This window comes from Myotis daubentonii, chromosome 9 (assembly GCF_963259705.1).
Source record: "Myotis daubentonii chromosome 9, mMyoDau2.1, whole genome shotgun sequence".
Classification (NCBI taxonomy): domain Eukaryota; kingdom Metazoa; phylum Chordata; class Mammalia; order Chiroptera; family Vespertilionidae; genus Myotis; species Myotis daubentonii.
The window spans coordinates 45,284,394-45,301,131 of record NC_081848.1 but is presented as its reverse complement, the minus strand read 5'-3'; the positions used below and the strand labels follow the sequence as shown (position 1 = coordinate 45,301,131).

Genomic DNA, 16,738 nt, shown 5'->3' with positions numbered 1-16,738 from the left:
CATGTAAACATAAACACACATATCATCAGATGCAGTCATGTATATGTTTATATATGCATGCATATGTGTATAAGTTTGTATGTATGTATATCTTCAAGAATAATTTCCCCACCTATTCTCTGAGTTCTTTTTCTTTCCTACCTCCTCAGGGACTTTGTTTCATCAATTATCTCCCCACTTCTTTACCCCCAGTTTGTCCTAATTTCCTAGATCGTTATCTTTATTATTTATGAACATTCAAATATTTTTAACCTTGAAAACAAATGAAAAGTTAACAGCAAAAAAAAAAAAAAACATATTGTATTCTGCTAACCTGTCTAACTACTTCCTGTCTGTCTCTCTTCTTTCCTTCAGAATCATGCCTTTCATGAAACTCTAGATTTGGCTTTGATTTTTCTACTCAGCTCTAGTTCTTCTCTTGTCCCTGACCTTCCTTTCTGGTCCTCATTAAGGGCTCCTCTGACCCTGCTGGATGGCTCACCAAGGAGCTTCCTATTTCTCTGTTTCTAGGCTCCCCTCACTCTTCACTGTCCCTGGCTGATCTTTCCACCTGCCTTGGCTTCATTTAGCCTGCATGTACTAATACCTCCCAAATCTATATTTGCTACCTATATTGCTTTTTAAGCTTCAGATCCATTTACTGAAAGACCTCCCAACTGATTTCCTCACCTGCAGTCCTTCCAGTCTCTAAACCAGTCTCCACCTGCAGAGTGGGGCAAAAGTAGGTTTACAATTGTTTGTATGGAATCTAATACAATAATTAAGAAACAATAATACAAACATAAACTCTGTATTTCACATACTCACAACTGCAAACCTACTTTTGCTCCACCCTGTATAAATTATATTTCCAAAGCTAATTCAGAGCGTACTGCTTACCTGACAATAGAGAATAATTTCCCATTGCCTAATAAAGTGCATACATTCTCTGCTTTGTCTACCAATACTGGACAAATGCGTGTCTCTGAATTTGCTCTTCTTTCTCTGTGATCTTTTATTTATTTTTATTTTTAAAAATATATCTGTATTGATTTCAGAGAGTAAGGGAGGGGGAGAGAGAGAGATAGAAATATTAATGATGAAAAAGAATCATTAATTGGCTGCCTCCTGCATGACCCCTGCTAGGGATTGAGCCCACAACCCAGGCATATGCCCTTGACCAGAATTGAACCCAGGACCTTTCAGTCTGCAGGCCGATGCTCTATCCACTGAGTCAAACCGACTAGGGCTGTGGTCTTTTATACAATCCACTTCCTTTATCTTCATCTTTCTTTTTAATGTAGCCAGTTTATATTTCTCACTCAGGAAGACAGTCCTCATTTCCCAAGTCTAGGTTATGCCTACATTGCCCTGCAGTTATCTATTTCTCTCTCTAGCATTTACCACACTTGAAATATTTTCAGTCCCAATATATGATGAGCTCCTTAAGAGTCAGCACTGTGTCTTGTTCACTGGTATATGGAATAGAGATGATATGTAGTGAATGTTTTAAAAAATCATAGAATAAGAAAGTCCCCACCCACTCAGCCACGTAAAGTTCACATTGTCAAGGACACATACTCAGATAAAAATCACAGGTTTATAGTAACATTCTCATCTCAGCTGTAGTCTGTGCCATTTGCTGTGCTCACTCTTCCCACAGCATCACTCATCATGCTCATCTTCCTCCACTGCACATTCCCACCTTTGTCGGTCACGTCAGCACCTGCATAAACTTTTCTCTTCTGATTTCAGTTCTCCTAAATCATCCACCTCCAAGACAGCCTTTGTTCACAGCATCTCCTTACCATTTATCATGTGATTTCTGTTTTTACTCCAATTAGGCACCCATTGAAGTCGCCATACCCCCACACTAGACAACAATCTGAAGAGCTCCACTTACAGTTATCTCTCTGGCAGCCCCCCTTTCAGATCTTCCATTCATATGCCCAGTTCCCTTACCCACTGTTCCATGCTTCTATCATCTTTGGAAAAATTACCAGAAAAACTATCCCTTCTAGTCCAGTGAATTCATTTTCCCATCTGCCTTTCAATCATTTACCTAACTTCACCATCCAGAAACCTTGTTCTTTATAAGTTGTCTCCCAAATGCAGTAGAATAACTGTTCTTTCTGTTGTTCCTCAGTGTCTGAGGATAGAACCTCTATGTCATTTATGATTCTTACATTCTCCTTAGGAGCCAAGTATGACGTGCACTGACCACCAGGGGGCAGATGCTCTTTCAATCACCTACTCATCAATCTCCCCACCCTCACCAGGGAAGTAACCCTCCAAACTGCCCTTCTCCCATCCCACTCTTCAGGAAAACACAGTTCAATCCAGGCAACCTAGATAATTCTTTAGCCCTCCACCCCTCCTTGAACATTGCTATAGAGCTGTCCATTCATCTGGTACTTATTTCCTATCAATTCCTCCACATCTATAATCTCCTCTCCATCCTGAAAATTTCTGACCTAGACTTACCTCCTTGGTGCCACCTTCTCAGACTCACAGTGTCTCAGTTCAATATTTCACACACAGCTTAACTTCCTTAATATATAGAATTGAATCTCAGGTCTTGCTTCATACGATGTTTATTCCTTCCTGTCCTTTGGGAGCAGAGATTCCCCTCCCTCTTTTTATCTTTCCTTCCTTCAGCTACAAATTCCTCCTCCACCACTTAGGCAAATCTGCCTTTGTTCAAATGGGAATTTAAGGCACATAGGGATATGTTTTGGCAAAGAGCCAGATGGAACAGATATAGTGTTAGACACTCTGAGCATCTAAGGGGGGTGGTCAGCACCAACTCAGAGGCTCTTAGCCTAAAAGTTTTCATTGAACTTGCTTTTGCATTTCCCATTTCAATATGACCCTCCTCCATACATTCACTCCTACTCTTTCTCCCCATTGTCCTTCCTATAGCATTTTTCTTTCAGGCTTCTTTCATTTATCACCTGTCTAGAGTTTATTTTTAAATCCCTAGTTCTTTTTTCTTTTTTTACCTCATTGCTTTCTCTTTATCCTTTCACTAATCCTAAGATCTATCATATTTATATGTCATCCTAACAGAAAGGATATATGGAAATTATCACCCCAGTCTTATTCAAAAATTTGATAAGCCTGGATTTATCTGTTCTTTGGGTCAGAATTTCAGGTCAATGTCCCCTTACTATGACCAGTAATTATAATACAGCAGTGGGTACAGAGTGCTGTGGGAGTCCAGAGACCAGAAGAATAATTCTTCCTGGTATTTGTTGGGGAGGCTTTATAGACAGTCCCACTGCAGTTGGGATTAAAACAATTGTGTGTGTGTGTGTGTGTGTGAGAGAGAGAGAGAGAGAGAGAGAGAGAGAGAGAGAGAGAGAGAGAGGATATTGTGAGAGCCAACTGAGGCAATGAATGTGAAAGGATTTCACAAGTAAGATAAATAGTGGTGGTAATGCTTTGGGATAAGATAGAAACTAGATTACTAGAACCAGAGCAGAAACCAAGAAACTAAAGACTAGTATTCAGAAGATAGAAAATAGTATCAATCAGTCTCAGGTTCTTCTAAAATGAGAATGACTCCCCTCTCTGAACCAGACCTTACTTAATTTTTGGGGTCTGTTTGTTAATTGAGAAAAGGTTTCCTTTCTGAAATAGCTTTCAGTATATTCCTTAGGCTGTTCAACCATGGTCACTACCAAATGTCCATTTGCTATTCCAGAGTTCCACTCAGGAAATCTCTTTACTTTTAGTTGTCATGTCTATGTAGGCTCCTCTTGACTATGGCAGTTTAGTTTTCAATCCATTGTTCTATTACTTCAATTTTTAAAATGGCTTTTTGTGTGTTTTTATTTTAAAATGTTAAATTTTTTCTTTCATATTGTCGGAATGGGTGAGATTGGTGTCGTGTGCTCAATGTGATTTTTTCCCCATGAAATTCCAACTCTGACTTGTTGAAATGGGAGAAAGTTTCATGTAAGGAGCTCAGAGATCTGAGCACTCACTCACACAGCCAGGCAAAAATATAAATATAATTTTAGGGAAACAGAAGTTTATTTTAGCCATTTTTATCTGCCACAGTTGATATACCAAGCTAATTGGTGTACAACCACCTTTAAAACTCTGGTCTATTTTGCTCTGAGGCATTCTGGACTTGGTCTGGTTCAGTAAAATGGAAAGAGTAGTTAGCATCACAAAATTATAATGTATCTTCAGCTCTTTCTGCAGATGCAAAACTTGCTTTGTGTTATGTATTTGTTACACAGTTAGAAAGACAATCCACAAATGAAAAAACTATGTAAAACACTGAGATCTATAGTATTTTGGGGGAGGAGTGGCAATACATGGACAAAATCAATAAAATGAAAGGAGAACAAGGAAGTGATAATATTAAGAATAACTTAGGTTTTTGCCATAAGCAGCTGGATGTTAACCACACATTTCCAGTCACATGGTAAGCATTCAATGAATATGCAATGGCCTAAGGAAGTGATTTATGTAAAGATTTAATTTTATACATCTTGTTCAGAAATCACTGAGTTTCTTTGGTTCAAAAAGTATCTCAATGCAATGACAAGTAGAGACTAGAAAGCCCCATTCAGTGAAATAGAATACTATATAATAAAACCCTAGTATGCCAATTGACCAAACAGTGGAACAACTGGTCACTATGATGTGCACTGACCACCAGGGGGCAGATGCTCAAGGCAGGAGCTGCCCCCTGGTGATCAGTGTGCTCCCACAGGGGGAGCACTGCTCAGCCAGAAGCTGGGCTGGCAAGTGTAGCAGTGGTGGCGGGAGCCTCTCTCATCTCTGAGGCAGTGCTAAGAACCCCTTGGAGGATGCCCCAGACTGCGAGAGGGTGCAGGCTGGGCTGAGGAACCACCCCCTTCCAGTGCATGAGTGTTGTGCACCGGGCCTCTAGTCTACACTAATAAAAGAGAAAAATGGTAATTGGCATACGACGATAACCTTTTCATTGGCTAATCAGGGCTATATGCAAATTAACTGCCAACTAAGATTGGCAGTTAACTGCCAACAAGATGGCGGTTAATTTGCATATGTAGGCACAATGCAGGGAGGTGAAAGGGAAAGCAGGAAGAAGCCCCCTGCCACCGACAGTGATCGGAAACCCAGGGGGGAGCTAAGAGCTGGAGGGCAGGGCAAAGGCAGCCCTGGGGCCGCCTTTGCCCTGCCCCCCAGCCATGATAGGAGAATCAGGCGCCTTTGCCGCCCTGGCCTGTGATAGCAGGAAGTAGGGGTGGAGCCAGTGATGGGAGCTGGGCACAGTCAAAGCTGGCAGTCCCGGGAGCTAGGGATCCCTTGCCTGGGCCTAAAGCGGAGCCCACGATCGCGGGGCCACTGCAGCTGCGGGTCCCCGCTGCCCGAGCCGGACGCCTAGGCCAGAGGTGTTAGGCCTGGGCAGGTGCGGAGCCTGCAACCGCGGGGAGCTGGGGGCCCCCTGCCCAGGCCTGATACCTCTGCCGGAGGCCTCAGGCCTGGTCAAGGGGCCGATCTGGTGATTGGTGATCGGAGGGTGATGAGGGTCAACTCCTCTGGCCGAGGCATCAGGCCTGGGTCGGGGGCTGAGCCGGGGATTGGGGGGATATGATGGTCCCCTTGCCCAGGCCTGAAGCCTGGGTCAGAGGCGTCAGGCTTGGGCGGGGGGCGGAGCAAGCGATCAGAGGGAGATGGGGGTCCCCTGCCCAGGCATGATTCCTGGGCCAGAGGCCTCAGGCCTGGGCGGGGGCCAGAGCCAGTGATCGGGGGGAGATGGGGGTCTATGCCTCTGGCCGAGGCATCAGGCCTGGGCAAGGGGCAGAGCCAGCAATCAGAGAGGTCTGGGGGTCCCCTGCCCAGGCCTGATGCCTGGGGCAGAGGCATCAGGCCTGGGCTGGGGGCAGAACCAGTGATGGGGGGAAATGAGGGTCCCCTGCCCAGGCCTGACACCTCTGTCAGAGGCGTCAGGCCTGGGCAAGGGGCCGATCCTGCAATTGGAGGGTGATGGGGGTGAATGCCTGAGAGCTCCCACTATGTGAGAGGGGGCAGGCTGGGCTGAGGGACACTCCCCCACCACACACACCCAGTGCACGAATTTCGTGCACCGGGCCCCTAGTATGATATAATAATCCAGAAAAACCCTCACCTGATGGAGGAGTTGGGGCTGGGAAACTGAATGCATCAAAATTGGAGGGCATTGAAAGCCTGATACTCATATCTGCCCAACAACCATATCACACGGAACTCATCAGTGTCCCTAAACAATCGACTGTCTTATCTCCAAATATTCACATAACTATCTCATGGGATCAGAATTTAAAGGGTCACCAGCACACCATTCTTCCAAGTCATAACCTGGAGCCTAGCTACAGTGTCTATAAATGACTCCTCGACATAGGCCATACCCTGAAGAATCTCAGCACTCCCTGGTTTCTCTCCTGAGTCTAAAACTCTGAATCATATCCCATGTGCATGTGATTAAGATTAAAAAAATGTTAATGTAAACATTTATTATAAATACTAATGATATTGACTGGGGAGTAGAGTCCCTGGAATCCCCCTAGGTTTTAGGCCCCTCATTTTTCAGTCTCTTCATCCCCTGAGAAAACCAATAAAAGATAAAAAGGCTATGCTCTGCAGGTGTGTCTCTTCCCCAGCTAGAATTAAATGTCTTTCTCCCTGTGCCTCACCTGCTCTGTACCCTTTCCTTCTTTCTTTTTCTATGCCTCCCCACACCCACACACACACACACCCCAGTTGTGTTATGTTCCCTTCTGTATCTCTGTTCTCATCCTGGAGTTATCCTCTTCCAGCCATCTACTGGCTTTCTAACCCAGCACCAACATCAAAACTAGTTGTCTGTGAGTATTATCTGAATGTGGTAATGGTGATAGTGGGAGAAATCTTGGGAAAGCAGAATGAGAAAGAACAGGCAGTGTTAAAGGACCTTCTGGTTGGCAGAATAATATAGCCCCTCAAAGATATACACAACCAAATCTCTGGAACCTGTACATGTTATTTATATGGCAAAGAAAATTTATGCAGATAATCAGCTGCTTTAAAATAAGGGTATTATACTGAATTATCTGGGTGATTCCAGTATAATCACAATGGTCTTTAAAAGCAGAAGAAGGAAATAGAAAAGTTTAGAGTCAGAGAGATATGAAGTCACATTTCTAAAAAGTTTAGAGGAAGATTAAATCTATTGTTATTACCTTTGAAGATGGAAGAAGAGTCAATAAGCCAAGGGAATATATATATATATATATATATATATATATATATATATATATATATATATTCAGCAGTGACTGACTTGAAATATCAGTTTTCTACTGAGACTGTATTACTGGTTATTCTATGTGAAATCTTGCCTTCTTCCATGCTGGAAGAAACACATAGAGACAGAAATTATATTCTCAAGAAGAGTTCTTAATCATTAATGCAGGGTTGGCCACATATCTGGGAAAAAGACTTCAAGAGAATAGTAAAAAGTAATCAAAGTTTAATACAAACATCTGATTGCTTGGTAAATATATGTATAACCCATGAACACAGATGATAGTGTGGTGAAGGCCTGGGAGGTAGGTTTGGGGTGGAGGGATTAAAGTGGGATATCTGTAATACTTTCAAAAGTAAAGATATATTTAAAAAAAGAACTGTGATTGCACAAGCAGGGCAATAGAGACATGGTTTAGTAAAACTGGAGAAAGTTTCCTGGAGACATTAGCACTTGTCAGGGTCAGAGCAATGAGTAGAATTTAGTCATTGTGAGAAAAGACAAGATTGCATCTATGGAAAAGGCAGCAATACCAGCAATGGGGTGTAGGAATGATGGAGAAATACGGGGAGTCCTCTATGAATACATTTTAGGGAAGAATGTGAGACACATTCATATAGGTAGAACCACTCTATATAGGGAAAGTATTGACTGTAAAACAGGAAATAAAAATAATTGTTGGCATGGCAGGTGCAATTACATGCTTTTAAGCAATGTGAGTGTTTTGGTAATTTTATATTTTAAAGAGATCAATATGGTAGCATGAGAAGAGAAGGGTTTGCAATATATTAAAAGAACCAAAATTCTTTTTAAAAAAGTGTTGTTATTGATTCTTGAGAGAGGAAGGGAGAGGAAGAGAGAAACATTGATTGGCTGCCTCCTGCAGGCTCCCTACTGGGGATCAAGCCCACAACCCTGGCATGTGCCCTGACCAGGAATGGAACTGATTTCTTCTTGGTGCATGGGATGATGCTCAAACAATTAAGCCACACCAGCCAGGATAGAACCAAAACTCTTATTCTATGGTTCCAATTAGTGAGAAAGATGATGTGAGTAGATGAGGAAGTAGAGAAGAAAAAGAAGTAGGCCGATCAAACAGGGATTTCAAGTAAGGATCATAAGAGCTGGAAGATGAGAGATAGGGGCTGAAGGAGGAAGAAGGGTTACCACCAACTCTCAGATCACTATGTTCTAGCAGTGGGAGAACAATGTGATGACATATGGGGTAGCTGATCAGGAAGTTGGAAGGTAGAAGAAGATAATGAGCCTTGGAACACTATTTCTGAGTTGAAAAGAATATTTAGATAGAGATTGTCTTCCAGATATTGAAGAGGTGGGAGTAAATTCTGAGCAGTAGTAGATTGACTCACCAGAGTCCTAGTGATACATTGGCATTAAAAAATGCAAATTTGATAATTAACACATGGCCCCTTATTTATTTAAATGGATATTCTTGAGATTTGTGTCAAGTAGGATATTTAATACATCTTTGAGAAACCTCAAACGGAGTTATTTGGTGAGAGCAAGACAACCTTGGAATTTTAATTGACAACCAAGGGCCAATGTGCTCCTAGGTCATAGATCTATTGGGACATGGTTCCAATATAGTAACAATGCAGTTATGGTAAGGTAATATTTATACATGGGTAATAATTAAGGTTTTTGGGAAGCTTTTAGTAAATGCTGTAGAGGTTGTGTGAGAAGTAGATTGCATTTTTTCTTCTAGTGTTTGTTAAGAGATAGGACAGGAGGTATCCCAGTGATGAAAAAGACTTAAAAAAGGATTTTGTGAACAGTCAGTCCCCAGAATTAAATGTGGTATTTTGTCCTCAGGGGATGACAATCAACATGATGACCACATTGAATTTGACAGCTTTTAATCCAGACTCCTTCATTTTGGTGGGGATCCCGGGGCTGGAGCAGTTTCACATCTGGATTGGAATTCCTTTCTGTACCATCTACCTTGTGGCCCTTGCAGGTAATGGCATTCTCCTCTACCTCATCGCTACGGACCACAGCCTCCATGAACCCATGTTCTTCTTCCTCTCCGTGTTGGCCTCTACGGACCTCATATTGTGCAACACATGTGTCCCCAAAATGCTTGGCATATTATGGCTGAAAGCTCAAAAAATCACATTTTCTGGCTGCCTCACTCAGTTGTTCTTTCTCCACTTCAGCTTCTTTCTGGACTCAGCCATATTATTGGGTATGGCATTTGATCGCTACCTGGCCATTTGCTCCCCCTTGAGGTACAGCAGTGTCTTGACACCTAGAACAATTGTCAAGATCTCGGTAGGCATTGTTGGTCGGAGCTTTAGTATCATTTTTCCTGTTGTTTTCCTGGTGAAGCGTTTGCCCTTCTGCAGGACACGTATCATCCCTCACACATACTGTGAGCACATAGCGGTGGCACGGCTCTCCTGTGCTAGTATCTCCATCAATATCTGGTATGGCTTCACTATACCTCTAATGGCGATTATGTCAGACCTGATCCTCATTGGTATTTCCTACACTCTCATTCTTCGTGCTGTTTTTCACCTTCCATCTAGAGATGCCCGCCAGAAAGCTCTCAGCACCTGTGGGTCTCATGTCAGTGTCATTCTCATATTCTACACATCAGCCTTGTTCTCTGCCCTTACACATCGCTTCGGCCACAACATCTCTCTCGCCTTTCACATCATGTTTGCTAATCTCTATGTAGCAATCCCTCCTGCACTCAATCCCATCATTTATGGTGTAAAAACAAAGCAGATCAGGGACAAAGTTGTCCTTCTACTCTTTCCTAAAGGGAACAGTGACCTGGGGATGAGGGCATAGAAAATAAGATTGTGGAAAGTCAAGTAATTATATTTATTTAATATAATTTATTTGTCAGACAGAGAAAAACAAATACCATACGATTTCACTTATGTGTGAAATATAAAGAACAAAATAGCCGAAACCGGTTTGGCTCAGTGGATAGAGCGTCGGCCTGCGGACTGAGGGGTCCCGGGTTCGATTCCGGTCAAGGGCATGTACCTGGGTTGCGGGCATATCCCCAGTAGGAGATGTGCAGGAGGCAGCTGATCGGTGTTTCTCTCTCATCGATGTTTCTGACTCTCTATCTCTCTCCCTTCCTCTCTGTAAAAAATCAATGAAATATATTTTTTAAAAAAATTAAAAAAAAAACAAAATAAATAAACAAAACAGAAACAGACTCATAGATGCAGAGAACAAACTGATATTTGCCTGATAGGAGAGGGGCTGGGGGCTTGGTGAAAAATATGGGATTAAGAAGTACAAATTGGTAGTTAAAAAATAGTCATGGGGATGCTAAAACCAGCATAGGGAACACAGTCAGTAATATTGTAATAACTATGCATGATGTTAGATGGCTGCTAAAATTATGGGTGGGGATCACTTTGTAAATTACATAATTGCATAACCATTATGCTCTACACTTGAAACTAATATAAAGTAATATTGAATGTTGACTGTAATTGAAAAATAAAATAGAAAACCACAATGACAACACAAGATAGAATTTCTTATGTAAATCACTAGCAGAAAGCCCCCCAATAATGGATCCAATGGTTATAAATTTCAAGACTTCATTTCTCTTGGAGAAAATAATTGATAGAATTAAAGAAAGAGAGGTAAGGATTATTCAAGTCTCAAGAAAATGATAGGCATCAGAAGGAAGTATCCTAATTTTCTACCATCAAAAACATAAATGCACAAAATTTTTACTCTTTCTTTGGTACCTTTATCCTGTTTCAATTTTCTCTTCTTAAAATAAAAGAAAAGCTAGTACTTAACTCATAGTCTTGTGAGGTTAAATTTGTCTAACACACAGTCAACTCATAAATTAAATAATTATTAGTATGGTGAAAAGTCTAAATAAATCCCACTCCCAATTCTTCCTCTGTCCTACGTAGTTAATTTTCTATTTGATAACTTCTCTTGACTATTCCATTTTCAAAATCTACATGAAAAAAATACCACCTGTTTCTCTTCCTTTCTTCATGATCAACACATTCTCTCTAACTCTCTATATTAACTAAATGGTACAAAAGTCAACTAGTTTCTCATGTCAAAAATCTGTTTGTTTATTTATTTTCTTTAATTATTTCAAGCTTAATTTACTATTGATTATGCCTTCTTAATATCCTTAAATTCATTCCTGTTTCACATTTAAATGTGATCACTACTTTCTCTCTGTCCTGGCTTTTTCTCAGCAGCCTCCTTTAAGAATTTGCTGTCTTCACTTTTTTCTCTCCCATCTAATTTTTCACTCAAAAACTGGAATGCTATTACTCTAAACTTCAACTAGATCATGTCAGTCCTTTACTTAAAATCATTGAACATCATTGAACAGTTACTCATTTTGCTTAGAATAAAACCCCAATATTCTAACATATCTTCAAAGACCTTTACCACATGATTGGTGCTAAATATTTATTGCTTGCACTGACCTTACATTATACTAAGTGAAAAAAGCCGTCACAAAAGGCTGACATATTGTACGGTTCCATTTTTGTCAAAAATTCAAGAATAGGCACATCCATACTGACAGAAAGTTAATTAGCATTGCCAGGTGATTGGGGGAAGGTTAAATAAAGAGTGACTACTTAGCCCAGCCAGCATGGCTCAACAGTGGTTGAGTGTCGACCTATGAACAGAACCTGGAGGTCACGTTTCAATTCGCTGTCTGGGCACATGCCCAAGTTGTGGGCTCTATCCCCAGTGTGGGGCATGCAGGACACAGCCGATCAATTATTGTCTCTCATCATTGATGTTTCTATATCTCTCTCTCCTTCTCCATTCCTCTCTGAAATAAATAAAAATATATTTTTAAAAAAGAGTGCATGATGAGTATGGGGTTTGTTTTAAGGGTGATGAAAATGTTCTGGAATTAGGTAGTGGCATTAGTTGTACAACATTGTAAATGTACTAAAAGCCAGTAAATTACACATGGTAACATTGTTGAAATGGTGAATTTTATGTTATGTGAATCTTACCTTAATAAAGAAGTTTAAAAATATGCTCAATATATACAAATTATATATGAAGAGCCTATAGTAATAAGTGTGACTGATTCCAAAGTCTCTGTTCTTATCCACTCATAATCCTACCTCCCAGTGAGTCAGGATTTCTCTATATTGACTTCAGTCCTTCACATCTGAGTTAAACCAGCGCTGAAATTTTCAGGCTCACCCTAATCCCAGTATGTCAGGTCTAATAAGAGCTGCAATCAGTGATGTGCTGGAGCTTTTCATACTAACTCATAAGAGCAAAGTGTTACATTTTTAGGAATTTTGCCAGGAAGTCACTTGAAATCAGTCATAGTGGAAGTGTCTACACTTTGTGACTCAGCAAATCTCCAAATCAAACCCCCAAAAGTTAGTTATTAAGCATTCACCAGCACACCACTGGCTTTTGAAGTTCACTCACCAGCCTGGGTGTGGCCCTGGCCATGATGTCTTAACTTAGAACTTGAGCTTCAGACACTACTGGGCTCTTTTCTTCTGATCTGTGACTTTTATGTCCCCTGGTCATTTTTTCCCCAATGACCATTCATATACCTAAGCCTGATAATATTGTTGGGATGGGGGAAGAACACATTACTATGATTTAGATAGGCTCGTTTAGGTGTGTGTATTTATGTGGCTACAGGGAATAGAGTGGGAAGGAGAGACAAGGATGGGCATAGGGACGGCAGCCACCCAAGACTTACAGGGTTGAGAAGACCATTTATACTTGAAGTTTGAAATGATCCCATGTTGGGTCTTAAATATTCATGTTATCAATTTTATCCTGAATGTACACAAGTATTCTGGATCAGGAACAGATTATCATTACTCACATAAAAAGCAAATAATAATTGTGTGGTCCCTCACACCCAATTCTTAGCTCCAGGGCTATACAATGAAGTCCAGGTCAAATTTTTCAATGAATATAAAGTCAAGAAATTAGAACTGTATTTTATCTGATTATAAAATCCAGAGAGACTGCTCCTGCTCTCTCTACCTTCCCTTCTTCTGAGAAAGTTTCTTTGGAGACTGATGGGAAATAAATCTCTCTGGGGAAAAGATAAGACCATTGTCTTTATCTCTAAAACCCAGCCAAGCCTCCATGCTTCTGGAGTTTAGTTAATCTCTCTGGAGTCCTCTCACTATCTATAGTTATCTCATTCACTATAGTTATACATTAATTTCCCAAAACCTGGTCTTAGCCCAGGATTCCAAGATTTTGACAAAATTTATTCAGAAAGTCCGACTTTGGAAAAACACAAAAATGTATTTTCTCTACATCCCACAATAGGCCAGAAATCTGAGCAGACAGCTGAAAAGAAAGAAGTTCCATGGTTATGGAGCAAGGTAAAATTTCTTTGAAAATTTCCATAGGGGATTTTGAAGGATTGAGTACCTGCACCTGAATTATGTCTGTCTTTGTCATCCTCTGTCTAAAGTGGGTGATGCAACCTAACCAGTTTGGCTCAGTGGATTGAGCACTGGCCCGCAGACTAAAGAGTCCCAGGTTCGATTCCAGTCAAGGCCATGTACCTTGGTTGAGGGCAAATTCCCAGTAGGGAGTGTGCAGGAGGCAGCTGATCGATGTTTCTCTCTGATTGATGTTTCTAACTCTCTATCCCTCTCCCTTCCTCTCTCTAAAAAAAAAAATCAATAAAATATATTTTAAAAATAAATAAATAAAGTAGATGATGCACATCTGATAGGCTGCTTCACTGTAGGTAGATGAACCTGGTGGGAAAAGGAAGAAGGAGGGAGCTAGAAGGACTTTGCCGTAGATAAAGGACAGGGTTTTTGCTTTGTTTGTTCTTAACCTTTGACAATAAGGAGGGTGAGAACATAATGACATTAATGACAGTGACACAACACATTTGTACAGAATTTTATAATTTCTGAAGTGCTTTAGCATCTACTCTCTTATTGGATCTTCATACAACAATCCTGTAAGATAGATGTTAAAAAGTTTAAAAAGAGGAGGGCTGTATAGGACACGCAGCATCCAAGGCAGATTATATCTCCCAACACTTTACTTAATTATCTTGCACTTTTTTTTATCTTCCAAAATCATGTACTTACAGCAGTAAATGTAATTTCATTTGTGTGCTGGGTGCTATCTTGCATGATCAGGTATGCACATTTGTATAACAAGACTGTTCAAGTCTTTTGTGAATAAGATGAGCTAGCGGGGAGGGAGCCTCAGTATTTCCCCAATTTGTACACAATGTTGCTATTCACTCATCCTATTTTATATTCATCGTAGCTGTTGGGGAGGACCCAGAGATCTAAAATTTGAATAGCAGATGAAGGAGCAGTGTTTTTTAAATTTTATTCTTGTTTGATAGACATAGAGATGTTATGTTATTAAATACTACAGAACCCTATGGGCATGCAAAAATAGAAGTTTGTTAATACACTGATTTTCAGGAACCTAGTTACCTCTGAGATAAGGAACTCATGCAATTTCGATCATCCCTAAAAAAAAAAAATAGACTAATTTCACAGCAGATACAGTCTATCCTGAATGACAACTGTCTTTACTCTTTTCTAATAGGACCTTTCCTTCTGGCCTATAAGAAACCACAGTGCTATCCAGTCAAACTCAGCAATACTTCCCTTTTGAAGAAAATTCAAGGGCCACTCGTTCACGAATTTGTTTGGTCTTTACTCCATAGATAACTGGGTTCATCATGGGGGGAACAAGAACATACAGGTTGGCCAGCAGGATGTGGACATGCTTGGGGATTTTTCTGCCAAAGCGCTGAGCAATGACAGTGAAAATCCCTGGAAGGTAGAACATGAGGATGACACAGACATGGGAACCACAGGTGCTGAGTGCTTTCATCCGAGCATCATGGGATGGCAACCTGAAGACTGCCCGCAGAATAAGCCCATAGGAGATGACTATTGTCACCATATCTAGCATAACACTCAGCAATGGCACAGAGATTCCATACCAAATATTGATGGTGATATCAGCACAAGCCAGCTTTGCCAGCCCCATGTGTTCACAGAATGTGTGGGCAATGATGTTTGTCCGGCAGAAGGGCAGGCGTTTCACAAGGAAGACAATAGGGAAAACAGTTGCAAAACCCCTGAACACTACAGCACCCCCTATTTTGCCAATGACACTATGGCTAAGAATGGTGGTATACCTTAGTGGGTAGCAGATGGCTACATAGCGGTCAAAAGCCATCGCCAAGAGAATGCCTGACTCCACTACAAAGGCAAAATGCATAAAGAAGAGCTGGGTTACACAACCACCAAAGGAGATGTCCACATCGTCAAACCAGAAGATGCTCAGAGCTTTGGGAACTGTGGATGTGGATAGGATCAGATCCCAAAAAGCAAGCAAGGAGAGGAAGAGGTACATGGGTTCACGAAGACTGCGTTCCACTGCCACCACGTAGATCAGGATTCCATTTCCTGCCACGGCCACCAGGTACATCAGGCAGAAGGGGATGGAGATCCACATGTGTAGCTCCCTCAGCCCAGGGATGCCAATGAGGACAAACATATCGTAATTGACAGTGGAATAGTTGGGAGCTGACATGCTTGAATTATGGTATAAAATGCTCATCACTTATCTGTAAGCAGAAAGAACGTTAAAGAACTAGTCTGTCACACCCAACTAGTGTATATTTATTAACTCTCAGTGGGCTCAGATCTGCTATAGAAAATCTCAGTTAATGAGTTTCTAACTACTCAGAGGTTTTAATTACAGACCCAAATGTGTGCAGTGATCTGTTTTGCAGAGAAAGATTCCAAAGTTTCAAAGTGGGATCAAAGAGTTTTTAAAAGATGCTTCCAAAGAAAATCTATCAGTAGCCACTATTTTCTCACACAATTGACACAAACTTAAAATGATAGTCATACAAAATGGTAAAACTCATGATAATCAATTTTATTCTCTGACTAAACATTTTAAGACAAGAAAAAATAATGAATTTTTATAAAGGACATAAAAAATGAATAGAAACACAAAGTTTTTTTTCTTATTGAACTAAACAACAGTTCTGTTATCCAGCACACACATTTATCTAATAAACTGCTTTTTATTTGCTATTTTTTTATTTTGTTGTTGTTATTCTTTTTTCTTTAATTAGGCATTTAACATATTCAAAAGGTTGATGCATTGTGTTTGTCAAACTTAAATAACTACATAGATCATAAATGAAATGTGGATCTTGCTCTAATTCTAGTAATTTTTCCATCTCATTTTTCATGGTTGCCTAATCAACTATTGATCTATTGATTACTAAGCATCTATTGATCACCTATCATGTGTACAAAAATACATTAACATCTGCATAAAAGGGGAAAAGGAGTTCAAAGCCTATAAAATAAATATCCTGCACATAGGGTTATAGTCTATGTGAACAAAGGTGTTGATATAAGTGTTTTCTGTTTCTATATTTAATAAATGATTACCTGTTGATTACAGATATATTTTTGAAGTTTTATTATCATTATCACTACAGTTAGG

The 16,738-nt window shown here is 40.5% G+C and overlaps 2 protein-coding genes across 2 annotated transcripts; one reads left to right on the top strand and one right to left on the bottom strand.

Moving 5' to 3' along the window:
* The first annotated feature begins 9,079 nt into the window (after positions 1-9,079).
* Positions 9,080-10,060, top strand: LOC132241875 (olfactory receptor 52H1-like). The gene has a single exon (XM_059710834.1). The coding sequence runs from the start codon at positions 9,080-9,082 to the stop codon at positions 10,058-10,060; it is 981 nt and encodes a 326-aa protein (XP_059566817.1).
* A 4,794-nt stretch (positions 10,061-14,854) lies between these two features.
* Positions 14,855-15,805, bottom strand: LOC132242158 (olfactory receptor 52B2-like). The gene has a single exon (XM_059711073.1). The coding sequence runs from the start codon at positions 15,803-15,805 to the stop codon at positions 14,855-14,857; it is 951 nt and encodes a 316-aa protein (XP_059567056.1).
* Positions 15,806-16,738: the final 933 nt, after the last annotated feature.